At 36.1% G+C, this 27,579-nt stretch overlaps 1 protein-coding gene across 1 annotated transcript in view; it reads left to right on the top strand.

Moving 5' to 3' along the window:
• The first annotated feature begins 1,194 nt into the window (after positions 1-1,194).
• The window catches only part of TBC1D32 (TBC1 domain family member 32), an 86,760-nt gene continuing 60,375 nt past the window's right edge, over positions 1,195-27,579 (top strand). The window contains 22 exon segments of the mRNA XM_040552477.1: positions 1,195-1,273; positions 3,208-3,362; positions 6,035-6,196; positions 8,208-8,385; positions 9,022-9,093; positions 10,303-10,428; positions 11,324-11,402; positions 11,542-11,553; positions 11,556-11,641; positions 11,728-11,789; positions 12,239-12,383; positions 13,115-13,145; positions 13,148-13,173; positions 14,902-15,001; positions 15,274-15,411; positions 16,979-17,071; positions 17,327-17,388; positions 17,390-17,469; positions 22,403-22,502; positions 22,504-22,529; positions 23,753-23,856; positions 23,859-23,953. Of these exon segments, the coding sequence (XP_040408411.1) occupies positions 3,208-3,362; positions 6,035-6,196; positions 8,208-8,385; positions 9,022-9,093; positions 10,303-10,428; positions 11,324-11,402; positions 11,542-11,553; positions 11,556-11,641; positions 11,728-11,789; positions 12,239-12,383; positions 13,115-13,145; positions 13,148-13,173; positions 14,902-15,001; positions 15,274-15,411; positions 16,979-17,071; positions 17,327-17,388; positions 17,390-17,469; positions 22,403-22,502; positions 22,504-22,529; positions 23,753-23,856; positions 23,859-23,953 (1,932 nt within the window). The 5' untranslated portion in view covers positions 1,195-1,273.

The following is a 27,579-nucleotide window of genomic DNA, read 5'->3' as shown; positions in this document are numbered from 1 at the left end:
GTTTTGTAAGATAGCAAAGGCATACTAAAATGGAGCGTCTTTCTTTAAGGACCGGGAATCCTCAATATTAACTTTATTGTTTCTTTATTCCATACCAGCCAAGAAATTGAGATGCTGTCACTTGAAAGGGCACTTGTGAAGTGATATGTACAAAGGGAGAAATCAGAAGTGATATACCACAATAAAGTAAGTCCCAGTTGTTATCTGGACAAAAAATAATCCAAAACTCTCTCTTCTCCATGAAAGAGGAGTACAACATAGACCAAGTATAAGTTGCTGTTGATTGTAGCCAAAATTGTGAATTTATGGCATCTGGAGAGTGCATGGCTTAGCTAGAAAGACTCAAGATCCTTGCAAGCAGCAGTCAGCAAAGAATTGTTCTGCTGTCTGTTTTGTGAATAGCACTGTCCACTGCCAACAGGTGAAGAGACTCCATTGCAGCTGACCACAGCCTTGTTTCTGAGGAGCTAACAATAAAGTAGGTGTATGTTTTAATTCCTGAACCATCACTCTTCAACAGAAATACTGCATTTTTCATGTTTGCACCCAACTTGGCGGTAGCTCTACTGTAAGACAGCAGACCCAACACTTCTGTAGAGCTCTATTAACGGGAAGGACTACAGATGCCCTTACAGATATATCTCATCATGGAAGATTAGCAATATTGACATGATCAAAATCATTAGCGAACAGTGAAAGATAAAAACGTAGCATGTCACTTTACATGCAAGAGCTGTCAAAGACTGAGTGCTCACTATAGCTCATTTTGGGCTTGTTATAGCTAAGCTAATGGTAAATGATTTCAGGTCAAAATGATTTTTCTCTTTTTGGTTTTGCATTTATTCGCAGAGCATAAAAAAATATTTCTGACCACTTTGTAGTATTCCCACCATTCCATGCTACCAGTTATAGCGCACTAGAAAATAGAAATGTCGACGTAAATTGGGATAACGTTAGCAAACGTGATTTCGACAGAAAACCTGCAGGGCACAAACGGAGCAGAGCTGCCAGGGACTTGCAGCGGGGGCTTGGCAGCGGGGACTGGCAGCGGTGCCCGGCAGCGGTGCCCGGCAAATGGGGCCCGGCAAATGGTGCCGGCCCCGGCCCCGGCCCCGGCCCGGGACCCACTGCCGCGACTTTCCCGGGGCGGACAGGGAGGAGCCGGCCGCGGCCCGGCCCTCGTCGTCCCGGCGGCCTCTCGCGATGTCGCTGCGGGCCCTGCGAGAGCCGGCAGCGGGCGCTGCCGGTTGCTAAGGGCCGCCGCCGCCGCAAGGTGATCGGTCTCCGGCGGGCCGGGGGCGCCGGGCGGGCCGGGGGGCGCGGGGGCCCGGGCACGGCTCTTTCCCGTAGGGGTGGCGGGTGAGGGAGGGCTCTCGGGTGTTGTCGTGTGCAATCTGCTTCGTGCCGAAAGCTGCGAGCTGCTGAAATGACAGGCGGTGGGAATTGGGAGAGGTGGGAATTTCGGCCCGATTGCTGCTGTCTAGATTCGGTGGTTGGCTGCTAAAATTGTCCAGCACCTTGCCCAGGCAAAGGCTCGTGTGAAATGCCTCCTGGGGTGGGTAAATAGGGCCACTACAGGGCTCTTCCTCGGTCGTCCCGTAGGATTTGGGGCAGGCTTTCAGCTGGGGGCCGATTGCACCGAAATGAATTTTTGAGCTTGAAAAGGCTGCACAAACCAGGCAGCCGTAAGGTTTCCCGGAGAGAAAAATATCACTTAAAAATTTCAGGGAAACTTAGTGAGTGATATGCATGGTGAAATAAACCAAAGCACAAGCCATTACAAATGAATTTTAAGATAAGCAAGTTAGTGATTATTTAAGTCAAATGAGACTTTTCAAAGGGAGCTATAGATGAAACCGATATTTCCATAATATGCCTCTCTGAGTAATTTGAATGGTGTTTTGCATGGCTTGCAAACTTGCTAACCAGTGCAATTTACACTTTAACAATGCCTAGCTGTGTCAAGTTTTTTTTTTTTTTTTTTTTTTTTGGGGGGGTGCACGGGGAGTGAAGGGGGCAACTCTTGAGAGCTGAACTGGTAAGACACTGTCTTCTGTACTTGATAGATATTTCCAGTTTCTCACTGCTGCTGCTCCTAGTTTTTCCTAGTAGCCGTAGTGTTGAAATGGGAGGACTCTGTCAAGTCACTTTGCTGTTGATACTACAGGAAAATAAAAAAAAAATCTGACATTTCCACATGGCCCATGTTGCTTGCAAAAGCTGCCAACACCTTCTACCACAGGCACTGCAATAGCTCTGAACAGAGGGATCCAAAAAATCAGGATGGGGCACCAAAACTATCCGAGAAGAAGGTGAGAGACTCTTAGAGGTTTCTCATCAAGGTAGTTGTTACATCTCTGAAACCTTTTTTTTTTTTTTTGTAGTTATGGTATAGTTTTTGCCTATTCGATGGACTGTTCTTCAAGCAACTACACACAGAACTGTAGGATTTTTTAATACAATATTCTCATTAAGAATATTGCTCTAAGATGACAGGAGGTCCATTAAAACTGATTTAATTATATTGATTCCAGTTTGTCTGAAATAGGCCCTATCGAATACTTCATAACTGTGGTCATGTGTTTTGACACCATAATCTCATGCTGTGTGTAACAGGAAAAAAGTGACCATTTGAAGATTTCATGCTTTTCATGCTTTTGAACCTGTTAGAGCGAGTCCAGAGGAGGGCAACAAAGATGATCAGAGGGCTGGAGCACCTCTCCTATGTAGAAAATCTGGGAGAGCTGGGGCTGTTCAGCCTAGAGAAGAGAAGGATCTGGGGAGACCTCATTGTGGCCTTTCAATACTTAAAGGGGTCTTATAAAAAGGATGGAGAAGGACTTTTTACTTAGGTAGATAATGATAGGACAAGGGGGAATGGTCTTAAAGTAAAAGCGGATAAATTTAGATTAGACATTAGGATGAAATTCTTCACTGTAAGGGTATTGGGGCAATGGCACAGGTTGCCCAGAGAGGTTGTGGATGCTCTATCCCTGGAGGTGTTCAAGACAAGGTTAGATGAGGCCCTGAGCAACCTGATCTACTGGGTGGCGTCCCAGACTATGGCAGGAGGGTTATAACTAGATGATCTTAAAGGTCTCTTTCCAACCCAAGCTATTCAATGATTCTATGATTTTCCTCATCTTAAGGTGAGGAAAGAAAAAAGAAACTGTGAAAGCATGTTATTTTTGTATTTGCTTCATACAGATGTCTCAATTTACAAGTGAAGATGAAGCTCTGTTGCAGTCTATGCTTAGACAGTTGCTGCAAAGCGTGAAGGAAAAAATCACTGGAGCCCCGTCAGTGGAATGTGCAGAAGAGATCCTCTTGCATTTGGAGGAAACTGATGAAAACTTCCACAAGTAAAACTACTTTGCTATTTTTAATATTTTGAAGGAGATGAAATGTGTTGAGCTATGTTATTCATGGGAAATGTTTGCAATTTATATTGATGTGTGAGTGCGTATGTATGTTTTTATATATGGATTCTCGACACTAATGAAATTGCAAAAGATTTCAAAAGAGAATACAATGAATTTTGCCATTTTCGTGATTTTTTCCCCCCACTATTGGCAACACACTATTTTTACTGTAATTGTTTTGTAAGTTTCTCTCTTATAAACAGCTCAACAATTCCTGCTAAACATTGTCAACAGTAATGCACATGTACACGTAATCAGATCTTCAAAAAACATGTAGATGTAGAGCTTAGTGACATGGTTTAATGGTAGACTTGGCAGTGCTAGGTTAAAGGTTGGACAAGATGATCTTAGTGGTCTTTTCCAACCTAAATGTTTCTATGATAATGTACTAAATGCAAACAGAATTTGGAAAAAATCCTGACTGAAGACTGTCAGGGAGTATTTTTGAGACTCCCTGCAAGACACTATCATTTTGTTTGTCAGGTACCCTTTTAAAAATTTACCTTATTCTGGCTTCCATTTTTGATTGTTCTGTCTAGCATATATTGCTGAACTCTTGTATGCCTCATCAGTAAGTTCTTTAATTTATGTTTTGAATAAAGCAGAAATGCATCACATTTTTTTCTTAAATCAGATTTGACAGTGTGGCCTCTCTTACATGCTACCCTAGATTTCTGGAGCCCATACTCCTCTTTTCCTTTCCATGGTACTCCATGACATGCTTGTTTTTTACTACATGGAGGATTTTCAGGATGCATCTGTGACTAGTCAAGAGAATACCAAGCTTAAATGACCTTGAAGACATTTTCATTACCAGAGTTCTGTGACTTGATTTCTCTTGAGAAAGCTGGTTACCTGCCAGGTTTTGAGACCTATCTACTCTATTTTTTGTTCCCACTGTGATGTAGAAAAGAGAGACACAGGGACCTCAGAAAGTAACAAAAAGGAAATTTGAATCTAATTTGAAATTTATATGCAGTAGTAAAAATCAGATTTTTTTTTACACTATATAATTAACACTTTTTTTTAAAATTTAAATCTTAAAGTGTTCTTAACATTTTTTTTTCCTGGAGCATCTTTTGTAAGCCTAACAAGAACAGTCTGATGTGCTTTTGCATGTTAAGAAGTAGTTTTGAAATGTCTGAAACACTCACAAAATGTTTTTAAACTGGAAGAATGATGCAGAAGATAGCTGTAGGACATCAAGCAGACATAGACTTTGTGGCATGAATAATGATGTAATTGTTGTATATTTCAGAGTGAAGCAGTCCCTGCAAAAATGTATACCACAGAAATGATGGAAATGTTACTGTCATAAAAAAAAAGGAAGAAAGTTTTATGAAAGCTTTCATTCAGTGGAGATTCATGCAGTTTCATTAGTGCAGAAGTATAAAGCTAGCCTTGAAGACAAATGAAAATGCAAATAGATGTGTTTGTATCTTTCTTGAAATGTATTTCCATTACTTTCATTGAGAACAAAAGTGATATGGGAAAGGAAATAAGCGGGGGAAAAATATAGGGCTGTTACACCTGATGGAACTTGAGGTAGGCAATTCAGTGAGAAAGTATGTATCACGACAGAAGACAAGATTTCCTGTGACTTTTTTTTTTGTATCTTGGGTATAATTTTTTTTTTAATATAGAAAAGCAAAAGCTGCTAATTTATAACAGTTACTTTTGTTTACTTCTACATTTTTTAGCTTTAGACTCTATATTTACATGGTCAACTGACTTTTTTTTAAATTTTCTTACTACTAATTTATTGTAATTAATGAAAGTAGTTGCAGATCGCATTTGATAAAATGAAAATACAATGATGCACCTAGTGGTGAATATGATTATTTTTTTCATGTGATTCTGTTTGCCTGTCTTTTATGCAAATCAGAAGGTTAACAAAAAAAACACAAAATTTTATATATTCTGAAAATTATTCTTTATCGGTTTCTTTAGTGAAGATGGGTTCTGAGGAGTATGTCCAGTGATTTTTTTTTAATGTTATGTTTGTGTAAGTATCTAATAATAAGAATGCAAAGTGCCAGTTTGTTTACATTTAACACGTCCATATCACAGACAGGAAGTCTATGAGTTTGGGTGAGACTTTTGGCATATCATCATGACACAGTTTTAAAGTCTTATACATGCCTCTATGTTGGATGAATTTATAAGCCGAATTTTCTGTGTTTCTTTTCCTTTTGTGTGTTCACTTTGAAATGAATAATACCAGATGAGGATAACATAAGACAGCGTTATATTCAGGATGCTGAAAGTAATATTTCTTTTAGAATTTTAAATTTGAGATTTCTTGTTATTTTGTTTTTGTCTGTAAAACATTAATCTTCTGTCCGAGTAGACTTTTACATTAGTCTTAGAAGAAGCACAACAGGAAATTAGAAACTATTTGATATTGTTCCTTCCTAGAATATGCTGAGAAGGACTGTATTGAAGAAAATCAAACGTTATTGTGTGTTTTCATAGTTGAAGTTTATTTCTCTGAAAGTCATAAACCCTTACTTTAAAGTCACGAAAGGAGATGGCTAATATTAATGCAACGTTGAAAATGTTTGAGGGTAAATTTAAAGTAATGTTACATTTTAATTCTACGTTTGTTTCAGCTATGAATTTGTGAAATACCTTAGACAATATATAAATAATACTCTGGGCTCTGTGATTGAAGAAGAAACAGAAAAATGTACTGCTGCTCAAACTCAAGGTGAAGTATCTGGCTATGACACTTTTGTCCAACATGTTACTAAGAAGACTCGTGAATCAAAAGAGTAAGTATGTGCATGTAATTCACATTTTTGTTACTTCTTGGTCTTTGTCTTACTTTTTTCTTTCCAGAATGTGTTTTGAAAAACATAAATTCTGAAACATAATGGTAACAAATGTGATTCTTTGCATTCAAAAATCAGTGCTAAGCAATTCAGATATTCCCACTCTTTACATTTCAGTTTGTCATGCTTCAGCTCACTCCAGAATGAAGAGTGTGAACCATTGCATAAAATGATCAGTAGCAAATCTATGAAGCTTTTGAGATATCTGAGATTGGAGTTAGGTAGGAGTAAGATTTGAAAGACAGGAGTCGCTATTTCATGTTAGTTCATTATATGCATATGAAATTCAGTTGTGATATGGAAGATGGCCTAAGTGAAATATTGTATTCTTATCAAGTATTACAGTATGGTAATTTCCTTAGATATAAATGGAGATTCTGCATGGCAAGCATTAGAATACAGGTGTGTTTTGAAGATTGCTTCGTTGAGATCTAGCGAGGTGTCTCTTGAGAGTAGTATGTTTAGATCTGCTGTCACTGGCGAGTTTAGAAATTGATGTTTGAGCTTTCTTCCTTGGATTCAAAGATACCTCTGCAATGCTGTCTGTATGTGGTACAATTGTTACGTATATCAACTGTGTAGAATTATCCAAGATTTTCTGTATGTTTGACTCAGACAGTCAGCCAAGCAGAGATTAGTAGGTTAGTGCGGAAAACTACCTCAGCATATTACAGTGTCTGTGGTCCAGATTCATTGGCTTTGAACACCATATTTAGTAAAGAAACCTTAAATAGACAAACCTCTGTGAGCACCAGTTATTTTCTTATTCATCTCTTCCAACTTCCCCTTGGAATACATGGGCTTGTAGCTCCTTTACTGAAATTTCAGACACCAAATTTGAACAGGGAGGTAGTTTCTGTGGTTCTTTAAAGCATTAGTGAGTAGTACTTATAAAACGGATTTTAGTATATACAGCTGTTTGTGCCAGAAAGAATGTGAAATTTCAAAGTTTAATCTATGTATGACATTATTTTTGGAATTCCTGTACAAAATCTGCCTACATAATAATGCTGAAAGCAGTTCTAAAAGTATGGTTTTCCTAATGAAAAGCAGACAGTATACTTTTGTCATCATGGTGAATCAGATCTGTGCCTTTTATTTATTAGCTGTCATTGAGAAACATGATAAGGACTTCATTCAAGTTAAACTAGTACAATGTGAAAACAGTGAAATTAAAAGCAGAGAGAAAAAAACAATAAAGATAATTTTTGTCCTTTGTATGTTTTAACCACTAAAATGATTTTATGCAGTTCTTCAGTTCTACTTTATAATATCCTTGATGACCTTAAAATTAGTAGTAACAGCCTTAAAGTAAGAAATAACTTGAAATAAAATACCAGTTTTAAAATAGGATGTTTTTCTGAAGCACCAAAGATTTTTATTTTGAATTGCTGTTTATTTTGAATTGCTTCTGCATGGATGTTATTATTCATTTGTTTTGTAATTTAGAAAAATCATGGTTTTGTTGTTTCTAAAAAGTTTTGTGTACATGGCCTGTACTCAAGAGTCAGGATTGACATGTTCTCTTCTGCTGGGTTCTGTTCAAGGCTTACAGCAAAAGAAAAAATGGGGAAACATAAACAGTAACAATGAACTGATCTGTTCTGTCAGGGACACATTCTCCCTTTGGGTGGGTTCACATCGTTCCAACTTAAAAAAACTCTCAGTACAGGGTTATATTAGTGATGATTTCATTGAATGGTTTTAGAAGGGCAAAAGAGAGTTTTATTACAATTTTAAATTGTAGTGTCCTGAAAGATCTAGATACCTGCATGTTCTGTTGCTCGTTTTGGATTTGCATTTGTTTTTTGTTCATTTCTGTTCATTCAATTAGTTTGGATCTAAGTAGCGTTATGCCATATTCAGTTATTCATGACTTAATTAGTGACTTTTTTTTTTTTAATTCATGATTTTTATGCTCTTTAATATTAAAATCCTCTTTACTTTGAAGATACAGAGAAATGATGCATGCCTTGAAGAACATCATGATGGTTGTGGTAGAGTCTTTAATTAATAAGTTTGAAGAAGATCAAATGCGTAATAAGGAGATGGATAGTAAAACAAAGAAAGAATGTCAGAGTGGCTATTATACAGACAACTGTTCTGACAGTGACTCTTCGTTCAATCAAGTAAATGTATTTTCTCTCTACATTATGAAATAAGCATGACACTGCACAACTGTTAAGTTTCTGCTAGCAGAAATTGAGAAGCAGCCCTAGAAAACGATTCATCCTTCCTATCTTTGATATATTCTAAAATGAATGAATTGCCTTTCTTGCAAATTGAACTACTGAGTTTATACTAGCTGTCTAACCTTTAGACAGCACTTACTAGATGAGGTGAGTCCTCTGCATATACTCTAAAGTGCCTATGCAAGTACTGAAAATAATGGAAAGTAAGCAAGAGAAGATAATGGTAAAAGCTACGTCTCATCCAACTTTTTGTGATTTTTAGGAGCCAAATACTGTGTAGTTCATTTCCAGAGTACTGCACTGTACTGTATTACTTAATGAGTTCTTATAAGGCATTTTCTGAAGATTAAGGAAACTTCTAAGTAAAACAAAGAACAATGCATAAGGGAGAATTTTGTTGCTTCGGCCAAACCTCAGACAATATTCAGAATGTTGACTTTAATTTAAATTAGTATAAATGATGAAGTCCAAATTATTAAAAGTAAATTAGATATCAAATGACTGACGATTTTAATCTTCTGCTCTTCAGTTTAATAAAATACACTAATGATCATTTTATAATTTGTATTACAGAGTTATACATTCATGAGTCAAGAACAATTGCAGCTGCTTGTAGAAAGACTTGACCCTATTCAGCCTAAGGAAGTAAGTTTAAAAGAAGAAATTTTAATACAGATGATTGTTTATGGCGTATTGGAGAACAGACTATATGCATGTAATTGTTCTTACGTACATAAGTGGAATCTCGTGTCAGTTCATATATCTTGGCTTCAGTGTGGTAAGTGCACTGCAGTGCAATATTTTATTCTTTATAACCATTTGGCTCAAAACTGTAGTTGCAGCAAGTATCTTATTTTTTTTGGTCGGGAGTTTGTGTTATAGATGGGAATTTTAGTTATGTGAGAAGTAAAGTTATTCAGCCTTGGTTTCGTGCACACATATCCTCTGCCCTTCTTGATACCTTCCCTGTTGTCCTTTGAGTTACTCCTATCAGAAGAGAGGGGTGCCTGCTGTTTCATCAACAAGCTGCTGCCAGGTGGAATATATAATGTCCAAGTTAGGTTTGCCTTTCTGTCAGTGTCAGTACTAATTTGGGTCTCTGACCACCAGTCAGCTTTTAATATTTTTGAAGCTTGGAAAATCAGTATTGTTTTGATCAATCTGTCTTGCTCTCTCTCATTAAGATTTGCTTGTGATTGTCTAGCAATTGAAAAAGTCCTGGTAGATTGGAACTGGTATAAATGTGATCATATACGCCACGTTTTCTTAGAAAACTAGGTAAAAAGTCTGATGCTATTAAATATGCTTAAAATTTCCTACAGTTGGTTTCAGCAATATGAAATAAAGGGCTAGCGATTAGTTGTCTACAAATAGAACAACAACAAAAAAGTTATTTTAAATTACTTAGGTTATGAAGGTGATGAAAGTTCTGCAGTAAAATATAGAGTGTTTTATTTCCAGTTTTCCTTATAGACTTTTTAATGAACTGCTAGGTGCAATTGTAGCATTCAGTGATAAGGTAGTTTTCCTATAATCCTTGATAACAAAATAATTGATTACAAGCAGAAAGTAAACCAGAAATGAATATAGTACTATATAATACTTGCATGCAGTATTGAAACCTAATATTTTGAAATGGTTTTGTTGCTTCTTAAAATGTATTTTTTTCCTCTTCTCACTGATGCATTGTTTTGTCCAAATCACCATGACAATGTAGCAGAAGATAAGTATTTTGGGACTCCTTATCTGATGTACAACCAAGTCATATTTCTTCCTACAAATTATATTGTAAATTATTTATTTGAGAGGTTGCTCTGAACAGATTTATATTGTTTGTCTTTTTGACCACTTCAGGTTCGGCAAGAAGCATTGCAGACACTATGCTTTGCCCCTCCCTCGAATGTACTCAACTCTGCGGGTTGGCCAAATCTGCGTAAGCATCTAACGATGTCTCTATCAGATCCTGATGCAACATTCAGTGTAAGCTGATGTTCTATGTTTAGTTATCAGTTGTGTAGCTGTAGTAAACAGTACTGAGGAGGAGCAAGAAGTCGTATATGTGTTATGATTATTTTAGCAGGATCCAAAGGCACTTCTTGCGTGCATGTGTATCAGATAGTTTTTTTGTTTGTTGTTTTTTGTTTTTTTTTTTCATTTCAAAACTTTGTTTGATTCCAACAGGTCTTGATTTAAAAGATTACATCAGGGCTTCAATAGAATTTTAGAGGCTGCTGTACTCCATTATGATTTAATGGGGAGTGATGAGGTTTGAATGGTTTAAAAAAAACAACAACAAAACACACGTTGCCAAAACTCATGTAAAACATATCATGTTAATATTTCCTATTTAGGTTAGGTGTATACTCCATGATGATAAGAAAATGATACATATTAATATTACACAGGCACTGATGAGGAAAAAATGTGGTAGCTTCTTAAACTACTTTCGGATTATTTATTATGTCAATTAAGCCTTTTCTTCTTTTTTTCTCCCAATTTTAAAGCGATTTTCAGAGAAATGAATGCTGTCTCAGCTGCTGTCATGTATTACTCTTTCAGTTTAGAAAGTCTCCAGTTATTTTTAAAATAATGCTAGTTACAAGTCATTGGCATGTTAATGACATAAAAACATTAACGTTAATGGAAAAGTATAGTAATATTACCTGATCTGCTTCTTTGTATCTCAGTGAGGCTTTACACTGGTGCTGTCAGTTGAAGTATTCAAGAAAAATGTCTTCCATACTGTGTGCTCCTGTGGTCCCAAACTATATATTTATAAAATGAGCTTCACGTATTGGTTATTGTGCAGTACTAATATACAGTTCCATGGTTACATAATACATTTAATACATTGTTTTTTTTTTTTTCTCCTTAGGAGAAAATTCTTAGGTTTTATGCAAGAACATTTTCTTCATCCCCATTTAATATGACAAGAGAAGTCTATACAAGTTTAGGTATGTGCATTAAAGTATATTTAAGACTCCAAGAGTCATGTACTTCCTGAAATTCGACTACCTTTTACTGTGAAACTGTATAATATGGTCTGTTTTGCCACTCTTGTCATCAAGGTGGGTTTTATTTCTTCTTTTTTAGCACAACACTTGGAATTTACTTTCTTTCTGGAGAATATTCACTTCGTATTTCAGCAGGTCTGGATGTATCTAATGCAGACATAAATCGTTTACTTAAAAAGGTATAAATTAACTTCCCATATCTTTTATATTTTTTGTTGTTACTGAAACATCATGTAATCTTTTTTAATTATACTAATATTAACAGGTCCGTCTTTTAAACGAGTACCAAAAGGAAGCTCCTTCTTCCTGGATTCGTCATCCTGAAAAGTATGTCACCTTCAATAGTCACTGTCTCTTAGCTTAGTGTTTTTTTTTTAAATGTATTTTGCTAAAATTACATGTATCTAATTATATTTTCACAGGGTCCACACATGACTGGTCAGTGCTAAGGAAAAGTGGAATAGGGAAGTTATATAGGAGTGGTCATGGACCCTATTAGGCTGCATATTTAGCTTTCAAAGCATTTTACAGTGTCATAAGTGTAACATTTAGTGCTTACGAAATATGTAATCATATAAGAGAATATACATGTATGTTGCTGTTCATTTTATTTATGGTAACAAAAAGAATTAATATCCTTACAAGACCAAATTAAAGATAACGTGGTTGATATTTAAGATATGCATGAACAACAAGGATTTACAATAAATTTTGGGTATGAATATTACTGATGGAAAGTGAATTTTGTTTTAATTTTTTCTTATTTGTATCATAAGGTATATGGAAGAAATAGTGGAGAGTACCTTGTCACTGTTGTCAGTAAAACACGATCCTTATTATCCTGACTTTCAAGACTTTTTGAGTCCAGTCTACTTCTTGGCTCTGCTAGATATCAAAGCTGTATGGTTTAAAAAGTGGACGGTAAGCAAAAAGAAAGCAAAGGGGAAAAAAAGTAAACAAACTTGTTGATGTCAGATGTATTTTCAAAAGCTTGATTTATAACTACTGTTATCAGAGACCTATTGTGACCTTGATAACAACCTATAATAAGAACTATAATTAAGGAAGTGTATTGTTTTAGGCATTTATGTCCTTTGCCCCTTAACACTGCTTCGTCCCTTTCTGTTTGGTTACTAATCTACATAAATTTTGGGGAACTTGCTGCTTTTCAGGTCATTTTTTTTCTGTCCATTTGTTGTAATTGATTGATATCTGCCAAAAGACTCAATATTTCTTTGGAAGAGGTGCTGAGCATGAGGGTACAGTTATGTTATCTTACACAAATTGTCTGCTGTAGTGGATGTTAGAGATTTTTGCAGACTACCATGTATAAATTTATAATTTACAATTTACATGACAGTGTGAAACATGTAGTCTAGCATTTCAACGTTATTACTAATTTTTCTGTTTTAGTGAATGTTCTGCACATTTCAGAATTTTTCTAATGACCTTTTTTTTAATCTTAATCTACCGCAAAAAAAAAGGCCCAGTTGGGTATAATACTGGTTTACATGAGCCGGAGTTTAATACGTTGAATATGTACTGTGCACAGGATTCCTAATGGAACAGAATTGGAGGTAATTTTGACTTTTTGATTCAAAAGTAAAATTTATATGTTTGGAGTTGACAGTAGTTTTTCTTTGTGATTTTAGCATGCGTATTACAGCAGAACAGTGGTACTTAGGCTTTGGAAAAGAAATATAAATCTTTGGTAAGTATTTCCCAAGGAAATTTTACTTGGAACTTGTTTTGGCTTTGTCCTTTTTGTCAGAGCTGTTCCATGTTATTTATCTAGATTAGCCTTTTTTTTTTTTTTTCTTTCCTAATTTTATCTCTGATTAAATTATGAAGAAGGGTATGTGTTCTGTTTTGGGTAAGTAGAAATTTGAATGTTTTATAGCAAGTATTTAATTAGGATTATTAGCTTAATTCCTTATGTTGCATCCATATTTAGAATTATTTCTATCAGTGTATAAAATAGAAAATGAAAAAATGCAAAAACTCAACGCTGAATTTGGATTTTTGATGGAAAGAGACTCAGAAAAAACATTGGATGCGTTCCTTATGTTGCATGCATATTAGGATTATTTCTATCAGTGTATAAAAATAGAAATGTTGCGTGAAAAAATGCAAAAACTCAATGCTGAATTTGGATTTTTGATTGAAAGAGACTCAGAAAACATTGTATTCTTTAAGTTGTGTTATGAAACATTATGAGTTCAAAGTGTCAGCAAAGTAAAATCAAACTCCATGAAACAAAAAGTTTATGATAGGAAGTTCATTAGCAGAGTAGTAGTCTAATATAATGAGTAAGCATGGAGTAAAAGTGTGTTTTTTTTAGTGCATGTCTGTATGCTTTACCTTTTCAGTGTGTAAAAAATTTAGCAGCTCCAAAATGAACAAAGACGTATGTTTAAATTTATTGCATATGCTGTATTGTGATTTGTTTCTAAATACACTCTCCTGGAAAAGAGTCCAGCGGAGGGCCACAAAGATGATACGGGGCCTGGAGCATCTTCCCTATGAAGAAAGGCTGAGAGACCTGGGTCTGTTCAGCCTGGAGAAAAGAAGACTCAGAGGGGATCTCATCAATGTGTATAAATACCTGAGGTGTGGGAGACAGAGGGATTTGGCCAACCTCTTTTCAGTGGTTTGTGGGGACAGGGCAAGGGGTAATGGCCGCAAGATAGAGCACAGGAAGTTCCGCACCAACATGAGAAAGAGCTTCTTCACAGTGAGGGTGACGGAGCACTGGAACAGGCTGCCCAGGGAGGTTGTGAAGTCTCCTTCTCTGGAGATATTCAAGGCCTGTCTGGACGCCTACCTGGGCAGCCTGCTCTAAGGAGCCTGCTTTGGCAGGGGGGTTGGACCAGATGATCTTTCGAGGTCCCTTCCAACCCCTACAATTCTGTGATTCTGTGATACACAATGATACAATTTCAACTTGTATATACAGTGATTACCTTATGTAAATATATGGTGTTATGTTAATGATGCAACAGTTTTGCAAAGGTCAGTAATAACACTGGCAGCACCCAGTAACCAAACTTACAATTTAGTACTTGTAGTGTAGACTGAGGTTTTTTTCCATGTGAATAATGAAAATCTTCCATATTAACCATATGGTAATCACAGATTGTTATTAACTTCTCAGACTACTTGCATGTTCTCTGTACTCTTTTTTGTAGATTGATTGTCTTAATGCTTATATAGCTGAAGTTTGTGTTAATGTGTTTTAGTAGCTGTGTAAAATTTTGTATCCTCTCTGATGGTTACCCCAACCAAGGCACTGAAACATGAGGTAGTTGCAGTGATGTGAAAGTTTACATTCTTGTGTTAATGGGCAATACTAGAATACAAAAGTAAACGCATTTCGTGTAAAATGCCAGACATTTTATATTTATTTTATTTTATTTTATTATTTTTTTTTTCCCCACAGATTAACGCAGCTGTCCAGCAATGTTTTGATTATTTTGAATTTTGCAAGGCAGCAGTTAATACAACTTCTAGAGTCAGTGACTTTTCCCAGCAGTATTCTAGTGAGTATCTTTGCATGTATTGCATTGTTTGCACGTGTATTCACATTCTCTATGTCTTCGAGCATGCTACCTCAAGATAAAGAAATCCTATACAATTTTCTTCTTTCAAAATATTTTGTCTGTCTTTTGAGAAGGTACTAATAACAGTGATTAACTACTTATGCTCTCTGCTTTTATATACAAAATGACTCATATATATTACAGGTAGTAGCCAACTACTGGCAAGTAAATTAATAAAGACAAGTTCTAATTTTTTGGTTTTATTGTTGTAGGTGATAAGCAGAAATTTTCTTACACTGGACCAGAATTGCAGTATGTCTATTTTGTTCATTCGCTGTGCCTTTTAGGCAGATTGTTGATCTATAAGCAAGGCCGAAGTCTCTTTCCAGTACAGCTGAAAAATAAAAAAGGTAAGAGGGAGGGGTGAGGAAAATGGAACCTGTTGAGCAACAGTATGCCTATACCTGATATGTTTCCACTTCAATGTTGTGAACATTGTAGGATGATGTTCTGTTTTAGTGATTCTGTGCCTGCAAAGCTTTGTTAAAAGATGGCATGGGAAATTTTCAGCATCATCACTGTTTTTTAATCTTTAATGGATATGGTTGAATAGACCACTTTTTTCCTTATGTTTAATATATAATTTCAGGTTGAAGGAGATGGGCTCAGTATGTAAGTGCTTCTTCAGTCTTTTTAGGTACGAGTAATATATTTTGTCAAGGCAGTTGATATAATTGGTTGGAGAAGAGGCATGTTCAGGCACCCAGGAGTTTTTCAGATGTGAAACAAAATCAGTACTTCAAGCTAAATGTAAATTGAAAGCAATTGCACTGAGTTTGACTTATTAACTAATTAAGATAAAGCAGTGTGGAAGAAACTATCAGTACCTGTGGAACAGAGGTGTTAATAAGGACAGGGGAGCTGAGATGTAAAAGCCCTTGCAAGTCCAGAGAAATCTGCATGTAGTGATACATTGTGTGGTAACAATTGTAGCTTTCCATTCTATTAATATCTCTATTAATCCAATATAGAATTCATACATTTCTGGATAGTAATTCTTTTGTCTTTTGAAGGTAATTTGTACCTCTGGTTTGAGGGTCAGAACTTCACACCCTGTATAGAACAGTGGTGAGGAAGAAACATCCGCTGATCAAGTCCTTTTGTCATTTATGGATTATCTGTATAACTCCATTTAAGCAGTGATCCGTTGATGATGCTTACTTTTTCTCTCCCCTGCAAAAGTAATGATCTTATCATCTGTCTTCTCTGCTCCTTCTCTGCTCCATGGATACCAATCCTTTCCTCACAAATTGTCTGATTTATTAACATAATTGCATTAAACTTGGAGCAATACTTCCCAACATGCATTTGGCTGTGTTGTTTGTTTTTTGTTTGAGACCTGAGGAAGGGTTGTATCTGACAGCTTGTCTCTTTTCCATCTGTATCACTTAATCTAGTGGCAAGGTAATGCATTTTCCAACAGCCATGTACATTCAGTTTTTTCAAACTCTGGCTGCCATCTGCTTCAATGAAAGACATGGTGAAAATGCAATTGGCTAAACTGGGAGCAAGATTAAGCCTTAAAAGTTGATCATGAATTAGCCCAGTAGATTCCCTGGGAAATGCATGTCCTTTGATGTATCAGTTGTACATGTACCTGTGTTTACTATGAAGGCGTAGTTAGTTGCTCCGAGAAGTTGGTAGATGCCCCATCCCTGGAAGTGTTCAAGGCCAGGTTGGATGAGGCTTTGGGCAACCTGATCAAGTGGAAGATGTTGCTGCCCACATGGCAGGGGTTTGGAATTAGATGATCTTTAAGGTCCCTTCCAACCCAAACCATTCTTATTCTATGCATAATATTGATTTTTCTCAACAAAACAAACTGTTGCATACATATTTACATAATTCATTTTATTTATAAATTAAAGTCACACTTTAATTTCAAGAGTGCGTTCTTCTTTTGATTTTTTTTAATAGATTGTGTATCCCTAACCGATCTGTTGGTGTTATTTACTCAGCTTATTTATTGCTCTCCAAGTTATTCAAAGACAACTTTGGCAGTGCATACAGGTAAATGTTTGTTTTTAATATATGCTAGTATGTATAATAGTAATGAGACCTTTGGTAACTTTTTTTTTTTTCAATTTTTAATTTTGGGTCTGTTACTTGTGAAGATTTTTATCTTTCCTTCCTCTCCTACCTTTTCTTCATCTCTCTGTTAAATCAGTGCTTTAATGAAATTATGATTCAAAAACATTTGCATATGCTATATAGATATGTTTTGTGTAAGTTGAAATATAAATTAATACTTCTTGTGTTTGACAGACAATTATTCTCCAGCAAGTCTTGTTATGGAGATTCTGCAAGTTTTTTGTGATCAACCAGGTTTGTGCTGCTGAATGTTTATATACAGATGCAGTGATAGATGCCCTACTTCATCCCATTCAAAGTTTACTGAGTGGTACAGAGGTTTGTAGTAGTCTTCAAAATAATTTTTAAATCTGTAGAATATTATCATTTTAATATATTTTCTACATTGAAGATTTATGTAATCATGTGGTAACTTCTGTAGTGTTTTCTGCATTAGCTATTACAGTATTCCTTAAGTAGTGCATGCTGTCATTATGATTTGTCTGACAAAAATGGTTTTCTTCAAATCTTGTGAATAGTAGCAAAAATTGAATTGTAGAGAGACTATTCCCTTTGGAAATTTACTTGATTTTTTTCCTATGTTCACATGTATATTTTGTATATTACCTTTCTTATCAGCTCTGTCTGCTGTTTAAAAGGAAACTTCTATTAATTTTGAAATTCAGCCGGCAACTTGAAATAAAATTGTTTCAGCAGTTATTATGGGTAAAATATGTAATTCCTTGTAGAAATTGTAGTTTTCTGAAATGTTAGATGAAAGAGCTTTTTTTTTTTTTTTTAAATCTCTATTAAAATTGTAAAAATCTTGTGTAATGTTATCTACCTTTAAGTACTTGAAAGCCTAGTTGCACTTGCCTGCAAAGTGGTTTAAGTTTCAGACCATCCTATTTTTTTTTGTTTTGATGGAGATGCTTACATTGATCTAGGTGACTGTTAGTCTCGAGACAGAAATCGAGGACCTGAACTGCAAATGGCATGCACTAGCTGCCTGAGCTGTCTTATTTAGAGAGAAGTTAATAACTGAGAAGTTTTTAATTTCCTGAGACCGAAGCTTGTAAAGACAGTTTAGGTTCCTAACTTAAATACCTCATCCAGATTCGTAAATTTTTTTCAACATTCTCCTGATTTTTTTTTCAGTGCAGTTTGTTTATTTTTCAGAAAAGGTTCTTCATATTAATGCCTGTAAATATTTCAATCCATCAAAAATATGCCAGTGCTTTTTGAAAAAATGTAAACAGTATTTCCCAATAAATGTTTTAAAGTATATATTTATTTAATGTTTTAAACCATAGTCTTGGAAAAGCTAAATCATGTCAATACTTCTTTACTTCTTTACTGTGAGGGTGACAGAGCACTGGAACAGGTTGCCCAGAGAGGTTGTGGAGTCTCCTTCTCTGGAGATATTCAAACTCCGCCTGGATGCCATCCTCCAAAATGTGCTCTAGGTGGGCCTGCTCGGCAGGGGTTGGACTAGATGGTCTTCAGAGGTCCCTTCCAACCTTGGCCATTCTGTGATTCTGTGATACTCTTAACTCCTTTGTGAGTATCTGTACTGAGTTTAGTAGTGTTGCTTACGCATTTTATTTAAGGCTATCTATGAATATTTTTGCAGGGTTAACACATCAAGTTGTCTTGATCTTATTGTAGGCTGCAGAAATGTACCACAGATTTTTTAAAAGACAAGAAGTCACTGAGCCTGCATATAGCTTGGACACTGATAATCAAATTTTAGAGATAGTACTGAGGTAATAAGGCATTGACTGGCTGTGATGGAAGCCTGTGTAATACCCCAATCAATATTTATGTTTTGCATTTTATTGTAAAACATAATATACAGTAGAGAGACAGTTGTATACATTAGTAGTTTTTAGTTAGTAAAACAATGAATCCAACCTCTAACAGTTATTCCTTTTTTTTTTCTTTTTCTTTGTTCCATGTCCAGCTGTCACTCATAGGTAGCATAACTTTCACCAATTGTAAGCACTCCTGCAATTTAGTAACTGGTGTTTTGTTTTGTTTGTTTTCTTTCTTTAAAAAAAAAAAAAAAACAACAACAACAACAACAAAAGAAAACAAAAGAGGTCGTATTCAGGAATATTTACTGCACAGTGGCTGTAGTAGGCTGTATATGTGTTGTGAATCTAGAACGTGCCATATTTGTTCCAATGAAAGTACAAATTGTTTTTATATCAGTTCTGGCAAACCAATAGCTGGAAAAGACAGGAAAAGTCAGGGTAACCCCTGTTCCTCCTTTACAAAAAGTGGGATTGGTTTTGTTTCCCAGCCAAAGCACTGGCACTTCTTAGACACCTAAGAATCGCGCATCCCTAGGAAGGATCTATTGTCTGTCTCTCCAGTGCTGGATTGTGGGTATAGGGCTCCTCAGTTGCAGAATAGGCCTAATGAAAAAGTTCTGCTGTTTTTTTTTTTGTTGTTGTTGTTTTTTGTTTTTACGTTTGGGCTGTGAATCCACTCCAGTTAAGTGCTAGCCTACTTTGTCTTTTAAGCAGAGTAGTATCCATATGTGCAGTAGAGAGGGAAGAAGAAACTTGGTGGCTATGAGCAGGAGTAGTCAGAAGGATTGGTTTGTGGGCAGTAGTGTTGACTTTGGGGGCTCTGTAGTCTCTAAGTTGCTGCTGAAGCTAGCTGGTACAGAACATAGTATTCACATTGTAAGTAAACAAAGTACTATGTGTATTTTTGTCTTGCACAGGGAAAACAAAATAATAATACTCTTTTGAAGAGACAATGACAGCACAGTATGTTCCTTTCTTAAAATTCTGAACAATTATACCGGTACTCTAAAATAAATAGTCAGAGAGAGTTTTTTAACCCTCTGTGTAACAGGAAAATTTAACAAAAAAAACCACAAAGCCCGACTAAGAAAAAAATAAATTCTAAAGAGAAAAAAGAAACCTATTCTATGCTTTTCTACACTCTTGCTCCGTGACCTTTTTCACAAGAAGAATCAGGATATTAAATGATTTCCCATTTACCTAATAATATAGTATCTATATGTACTCCTGCAACTAGGTCAAGTTTTGAAATAAAGTTATATTTTTCTCTGATTACCTTGACCACTGGCAATAATAGTAAATTCCTTAAATTGTAAAGTAAATACCATTATTTTTCCTTGGTGCACTATATAAAATATAGAGCTACCTGTGAGGGAAGAAGCAGGAGCTGGATTGCATAGCATTGTAAAATCCCTGCTCCCATGAGTCCAGCTTTCCTTGATGAATAACAGAAGAGTGGAGAGGATTAAGCAGTGGACTTCAACTTCAGGATAGCGGTGCCTTATTCCCTGCTCTGATGTACAAAGTATTTAACAGGCATTACTGGGAACAGTAATCTTCCTTAGCTCATCTTTGCCTAAAAGTCATCTCACTGTTGACTCCATTCTGTTTTTTCTGGGTGTATATAGGGGGAAATTACCAAAGGGTATTTTTTTCTTGCTTTGAAAACTGTCATTCTTTTGTGTAAGTACAACATCTGTTTATAAATTCTGGTAATTCAGAGTGTTTCTCAGTTTCTGGGTGAAAACAGCTCCGGTTATTTCATGACCGTGTATTCATTCTGTATATTCACAGAATCACAGAACGGTTGAGGTTAGAAGGGACCTCTGGAGGTCATCTGGTCCATGCCCTCCCACTCAAGCCACTTGCACAGGACCATGTCCAGACAGCTTCTGAATATTTCCAAGGAGGGAGACTCTGCAAACTTTCTGGGCAATCTATGCCAGTGCTCAGTCACCCTCATAATAATAATAATAATAATTAAAAAAAAATGTTTCCCTCATGTTTCAGATTGAGGCATACTGACAGGAACAGAGTTTTTGTGACCACTTTAGGACCCTGGAATAAGTTCTGCAGAATTATAGCTGCTGTGTACTGGCAGGCCCTGGGCACATCTCCCTCCCTAATTATCCCACCCCTGGGCTTAGTTGCCTGGGCTCAGGGCCAACTTAGGTAGCGGTATGGATGTCAAACCTTGAAGACAGCTGTTTGATAAAGCTCTGTGAGGAAGCCTCATCAGAGATCCCCCACAGAAATGTCTCTTCTAATGTCTCAGCGTGGACTCACTCCATCTCAGGAGTGGGTTTTAAGCTGGGGTTCTCACCCTCATTTTGTGCCTGTACTTTGTAGTAGCAGCATTGAGGCAAGGCATCTCATTGATCTGAACCCCATCCCACAGACAAGACTTGTTTGCTTGTTTTACCTCAGACTTGCCTTGTTACTGTAGAGTTGCATGGTGATCACTGGTCTGTCTGACCCTGATTGCTCACTGATTCAGCTTCCTGACTTAACCTCAGACCTCTCTCATCTCCATGGAAGGGATCTGAATTGTTGAGTGAACCTGGTTACCATCATGGACCTGGTCTGCTCAACTGCTTGGGTACGGTGGGACTAACTGCCCATCAGATGGAGAGCCACTGCCTCTGGCTCCCTTGTTATTACTCTTGGCTCCTGACTTCCCTCTCTTGCAGAGCAACTTGTCCTTTCTGCTCCCTGACAGGTCCTTCATGGAGTACATGTATTTTGCTGTCTACTACTGAAATAATGAGTTTAATACTAACGAGCAATAGCAATTTAGCCTTTATTCAGGTAGGACATTCACTAGTGATAGTACTAGTACTAAACAGTCTGAATCCAATGTTAAGTGTTCAGGTCCTCTGATTACAGCTCCGAGGTTCAGTGCTCTGAAGTGAATAAGGAATTAGCAGATGACTTCTCTCTTGCTCCAGGGGAAGGCTTCCCTATGGTTCCAAGCAAGGGGCTGTTTAGACCTACTGCTGCCAAGAAATGAGGTGGACACACAAGATTTTCCTGTGAAATTGGAATTCCATATCTTGCCAAAGAGTTGCCAGGCATATACAGCAAAGAGGGAGTTAGCATGTATTTACCTTGATTCAGATACTGTTCTTGCATCCCTAAGTGGCTTTATCAAGAGTCCTTCACGTTCATTGTGGGAAAAGAGAAGAGAGTTTAGAAATGTGTGTTCTCTGTGTCTGTGTAGTCATTAGATTTCTGCCGTAATCATTAAAAGTGCAATTACAACCTTCTGTGATGAAGTGTTTTTATATGATGGCATTTGAACGTAGGCTGCCTTACTTTTTGTTTAAACCATTAAGCAGATATCAGAAAGGTGACCTTCATTCAGGTTCTGCATAGATAAGCCAGACTGAATAAACAGCTTTCACAAAAGCATTGAATTAAAAAATAATTTTATTTTTTTTTTGGCTTCCAACACGGTCTATATAAATTGCCTTGAAACCACTTAATGATGTAGCTGATATTTGGCAAGGTTTGCTGCTGTAGAAGAAGGTCTTTCTATTCTTCTTTATGGAGGAAAATAAAAACGCTGCGAAAGAAGATAGGTAAGAGAACATAATGAATAACATTAGTGAGTAATGAATTGCATTAGTCTTATGAAGCAGTAGACCTCATTTTAATTTTTTTTTTGTGTAGCCATGATATGTTTTCTTTATGTTTGGAGTAAAAGTATGGTCATTATCAATTAAATGTAGGAAGTGTTTTGGCGAATGTGTAAGGGAATATTTATGTGTATATACCAGGTAAAATACACTTTTAAAATACTTTTATTAAGGAGATTCCTCCATGATTTACTTGGTTTTCTTATTCATTTGAGAGCTTTCTTTTTCTCTCACATGTAGTTCCCCAGTATATTCATAGTGCTGCCGTTCAGGCCCAAAGTCCTTACATTGTCTATTTGCTTGTTTTCTAGTAATAATATTAAAATACTTCAACCTGTAATTTACTGAAACAATAGATTTAATGTAAATCGGTTCACTTAATAATTCTATGTAGTACAAGCCATTATTTGTATCAGATGGCTACATTTGTAACCAGCATGCCTAATTTAGTTCGTGTAATCCTGTAATCCTGTGTGTAGTACATTCTTAGCTGATGCTAAAGTATGAAATGGGCAGTAAAAATTGAGACTAGCATTTAAAGTATCTAAGCTACAGGTCATGAAAATAACCCTACGTCTGTGACTGTCAAATTATTGGAATGTATGTCTTCTGAGAGGGGAAAGCTCAGAAGTTGTGTACGTTTTTATGGGAGTATGGACCCGTAAAGCTTTTTGGAGGAAAATGGGTGAAACTGATCATCTTTTGGGCAAAGAGTTGTATTTGGCATTTCTAACCTAGAAGACTTCAGAATGTAGTTCTCAGATAGGAAAGAGGAAGAACAAAGATAAATTTTGCCTGATGTGCTTCAAGAATGCTGATAGCCTTTTTTGAATTAATGTAAAAGCTAAAATGATTGTCTGGTACTTTTCCCAACTGGACTCATATAAAAGACACGAGTTGTGTAGTTCGTAGTCATGTGGACTAGATGGAAGGTTGTGACTGCATTTTTGTTTTATGTGAACCCGTAACCAAAGTAAAATCACTTGCTGTGCATTTCTTTTATTCTGACTGCTGTTGCACGTATTAATATAGTTGGTCCCTCCGTAGTGGGTCATAGTTTCTTTCCATTAACCCTAGAACAATTTTTATAAGCTCTGTCAAAGGATTTGTTTCAAGGCTCACTGATGACTACAAACCAACATTTAAAAATGTTATTTTATTTCTAGTCCTACAGCTGTTCATGTAATTGTTCAGTTTACAAAGAAACTTCTTCATGACGACGTTTCTCTTTTATCTGGATCCGAGCTTTTGCCAGTTGTTAAAGGAGCTTTCATTTTGTATGTCGTCAGATGTACAGAACATGTGAAGGCCTGCAGATGCTAATTCCTTATGGCTTGCATGAATCTATTGGAGAGGCCTGGAAAAAGGTAAATCTTGCTTTGGATTGGGGAAGATCAGAAAAATCTTACTGTAAGAGGTTCAGGTTATGTAATAGCTGTTCTTTGCTTAAGATTCCCTATACTTAAATAGTGAGATAAGAGTACTTGGAATTGATCTAAAAATGAAGTTCTACTTTTCAAAATTTCCTTCTACGTGTGAACCTAGCAGACGCTTATTTTAAGATTTACGTGCTTGAAGATTAAACCAGGATCTCTGAGGATGTATGGGTAGACCTGTCATTCATTGATCAGTTTTTTTTTTAACACTGTCCTTGATACTAGAGGTCATCTGATGTTCACAATTTGTCTACTTATCATAGGATTTTAGTAAAAATTTTCCCAAAGTATTCTCCTGGAGAAACTGGCTACTCATGGCTTGGACAGGTGCATAGTTTGCTGGGTGAAGAGCAGCTGGATGGTCAGGCTCAAAGAGTTGTAGTGCATGAAGTTCAATCCAGCTGACTGCTGGTCACCAGCGGTGTTCCCCAGTGATCAGTACTGGTGTAGGTTTTGTTTGACATTTTTATCAGTGATCTGGATGAGGGGATCGAGTGCACTCTCAGTAAGTTTGCAGACAATACTGTTAGTGGACTGTAGGTCGCTTGAGGGTAGTAAGGCTTTGCAGACAGATCTGGATAGGCTGGACTGATGAGCTGAGTTCAAACACTAACATTCAGTAAGGGTAAATGCCAGGTCCTGCACTTGGTTCATAACAACCCCATGCAGTGGTATAGGCTAGAAGAGTGGCTGGTCAGCAGCTGGTTAAACATGAGCCAGCAGTGTGCCCAGGTCGGCAAGAAGGCCGATTGCACCATGGCCTGCATCAGAAAGTGTGGCTGGCAGGACTCTGGAAACAATTGTCTCCTTGTATGCAACATTGTTGAGACTGCACCTCAAATACTGTGTTCAGTTTTGGGCCCCTCACTACAAGAAGGATATTAATAGAGCTGCTCAGGCATATCCAGAGAAGAGTGATGAAGCTGGTGAAGGTACGAGAAAACAAGAGTTATGAAGAATGACTAAAGGCATTGGGGTTGTTTAGTCTGGAGGAGGCTGAGGGAGAGACCTTATCACTCTCTACAACTACCTGAAAGAAGGTTGCAGTGAGGAGGATATCCATCTCCTTTCTCAGGTGACAAGTGATAGGACATGAAGAAATGGTCTCAAGCTGCACCAGGGGAGGTTTAGATTGTGTTAGGAATAATTTCTGGTTAGGTTTGGTGGAAGATACAAAGAAAAAGGAGATTACAAATATTGGACTTAAATGCTTAGATGCCATTGAAATATTCTCAAGAGACCATAATGAGATGTGCAAGCAGGTGTTCTTGTCATACTTGTACATGGATATCTTATGAAGTATAGAGATTGCACTTTAACTTCTGTCTGATGCTAGTCTAGTGTTTTTTCTGTCTGAGAGAAATTGGGTCCAACAGTTCTGCCAATTTTGCTTTCTATTATAAATTTACTGAACAAAATATGTAGATCCTTGCTTTATTGAATAAACTTTACTATTTTCATTGTTCCTGTAGCAGAGTTCCTATGTGCAGTGTGAAAATTCTTATCAATTATTGTTATTGTTAATATGGAAAATGGCAGCAGATGCTGCAAGAGCAGTTTTCAAAAAGTTCACAGTGAAGTAAAATTCAAACAAAGGTTGGAATCATTAAAATTACATTGTCAATATTTAGATAAGGGTAGTGTATAAAACTTCAATTTTGGCTTCCAGCAAAACTGAAACAGTATATTTAAACTAGAGATACTAGAACTCTTTGTGGAAAGACAAGCTGTGCTACACTACTTTATTCTGAAAAATTGAAACTTTTTTTTTTCCCCTCTCCAGTGTTTGTAAAATACTTTCTTAGAGGAGAAGGATCAGACCAAGCTGGAAAAAAAATGTTTAAAATAGTAAAGCTTTTTTTTGAAGTCAAGGAATCAGGAAGAGATTGAATGCAAGGGAAACAAAATGGAACATCTGTTCTACTTGTCAAATGCTGTATGCTTTTATAATGCTTAGAAACATAGTCACAATGTAAACTAAGGCAGAAAATATCAGAAAGATAAAGCATGAGAGAAGACTTGAATCGTTACCCTGTGGATATTTTTCACTGCTTTCGTATACAAGTATTATCACAAAAGCACAAATCTTGATTGAAAGTAAAACGTTACAACCGTAATTATATCACAGTAAACTCTATTTCCCATCAGAAAATGTTGGTTTTGAAATGTTCTTCCTTGCATTGAGAACTCTGGAGTTTAGTTCAATTTAATCATGCTGTAATTCACATAACTCAAAAATCTGTCAATCTTTTTGTGCTTTCCTGGTATGTAAATAGTCAGTCTTACTTGAACTAACTTGTTGCTCTTTATAACATTTATCAGTCAGACTGTCATATGCTTTTGATGGGTATTTCCATTTATTTGCTCTAGAGTACCATAGCATCTACACATACACAAAAAAAAACTTTGCACATCAAAAGATTTTATTATGATATACATCATTTAGACAAATTGTTTTGACACATAAAGGATAAATAGCATGATGTGTGGAATTGAATCATGAAACATTTAACTGACAAAATTCTATTTCTTCATATTGCTTTGGAGGTCAAGGGGAATCAGGGCTTCAGGAATCAACAGTTTAGGACAGCGAAGTGATGTTTTCAACTCTGCCATCTTGATTTTTTTTTAAAGTATTTTTCTGTTGTTCAATTTCAAACATCTGCAGTTTAAAATTCTACCATTTATTGTTTATCAGAAATGGCGGACCATGAATAAAATAAAAATAAAATTATATCCGAGCATTAGTTACAAAGATTTACTTCCACCTGTCTTACATGGCAGATCTTGCTGGAATTCTGAGGGCGAAGCTGGCATTTTTGTACAGATGATGATAAAAGGGAAACTTAACGGGGCCAAGTTAACTAATTAGTTTAATTCAGGAATCTTTTGTGGATGTCTTAGATCACATTTATAAGAGGGTAACTTTACTATGTTCACTGAAATTAACAACTGCTCACTTACATTATAGTATAATATGGTCCTTTTAAGTTATTTTAAAATATGGTCCTTTTAAGTTATTTAAAACATCTTTTTAATTAAAACGCCATCAAATATGTTTTTATGTGTGCATGCACACACACATATATAAAATCTTTATCTCTCTGTAGCTTTATGTATATTCATACCTATACATAAATCATATAAAATAATATTATAAATAAAATATTATAAATAATGTATGTAAATACATAAACTATATAAATATTATAAATAAAGGAATATTATAAATAAAATAAAAATTGGCAGAATTGCTTAATAATTTGGCATTGAGTCATTGGTTCCAGGGGTTGTTTTCCATTACCTGTGGCAAAAGTAGAATTAAAACGTTGTTCTTGTTTTTTTGTTTTTGCATGAAAATTTTGGCTAAAAAAATCTGATTAAAATACAAATACATATTTTAAAAATTTCAAAAATTAAAGAATAAAAACTTAAAAAAAAAAGTAATAGCTTTAAAATGTTTATGCCTGAGTTAAATGTGGAAAATGAGCTTTCCTGGAATAAAAAATGTAGTAGAATGATATATTCCATACCAAAGGCTGGACTCAGAATCTGAT

Source organism: Cygnus olor, chromosome 3 (assembly GCF_009769625.2).
Source record: "Cygnus olor isolate bCygOlo1 chromosome 3, bCygOlo1.pri.v2, whole genome shotgun sequence".
NCBI lineage: Eukaryota > Metazoa > Chordata > Aves > Anseriformes > Anatidae > Cygnus > Cygnus olor.
This window is presented reverse-complemented; position numbering and strand designations above follow the sequence as displayed.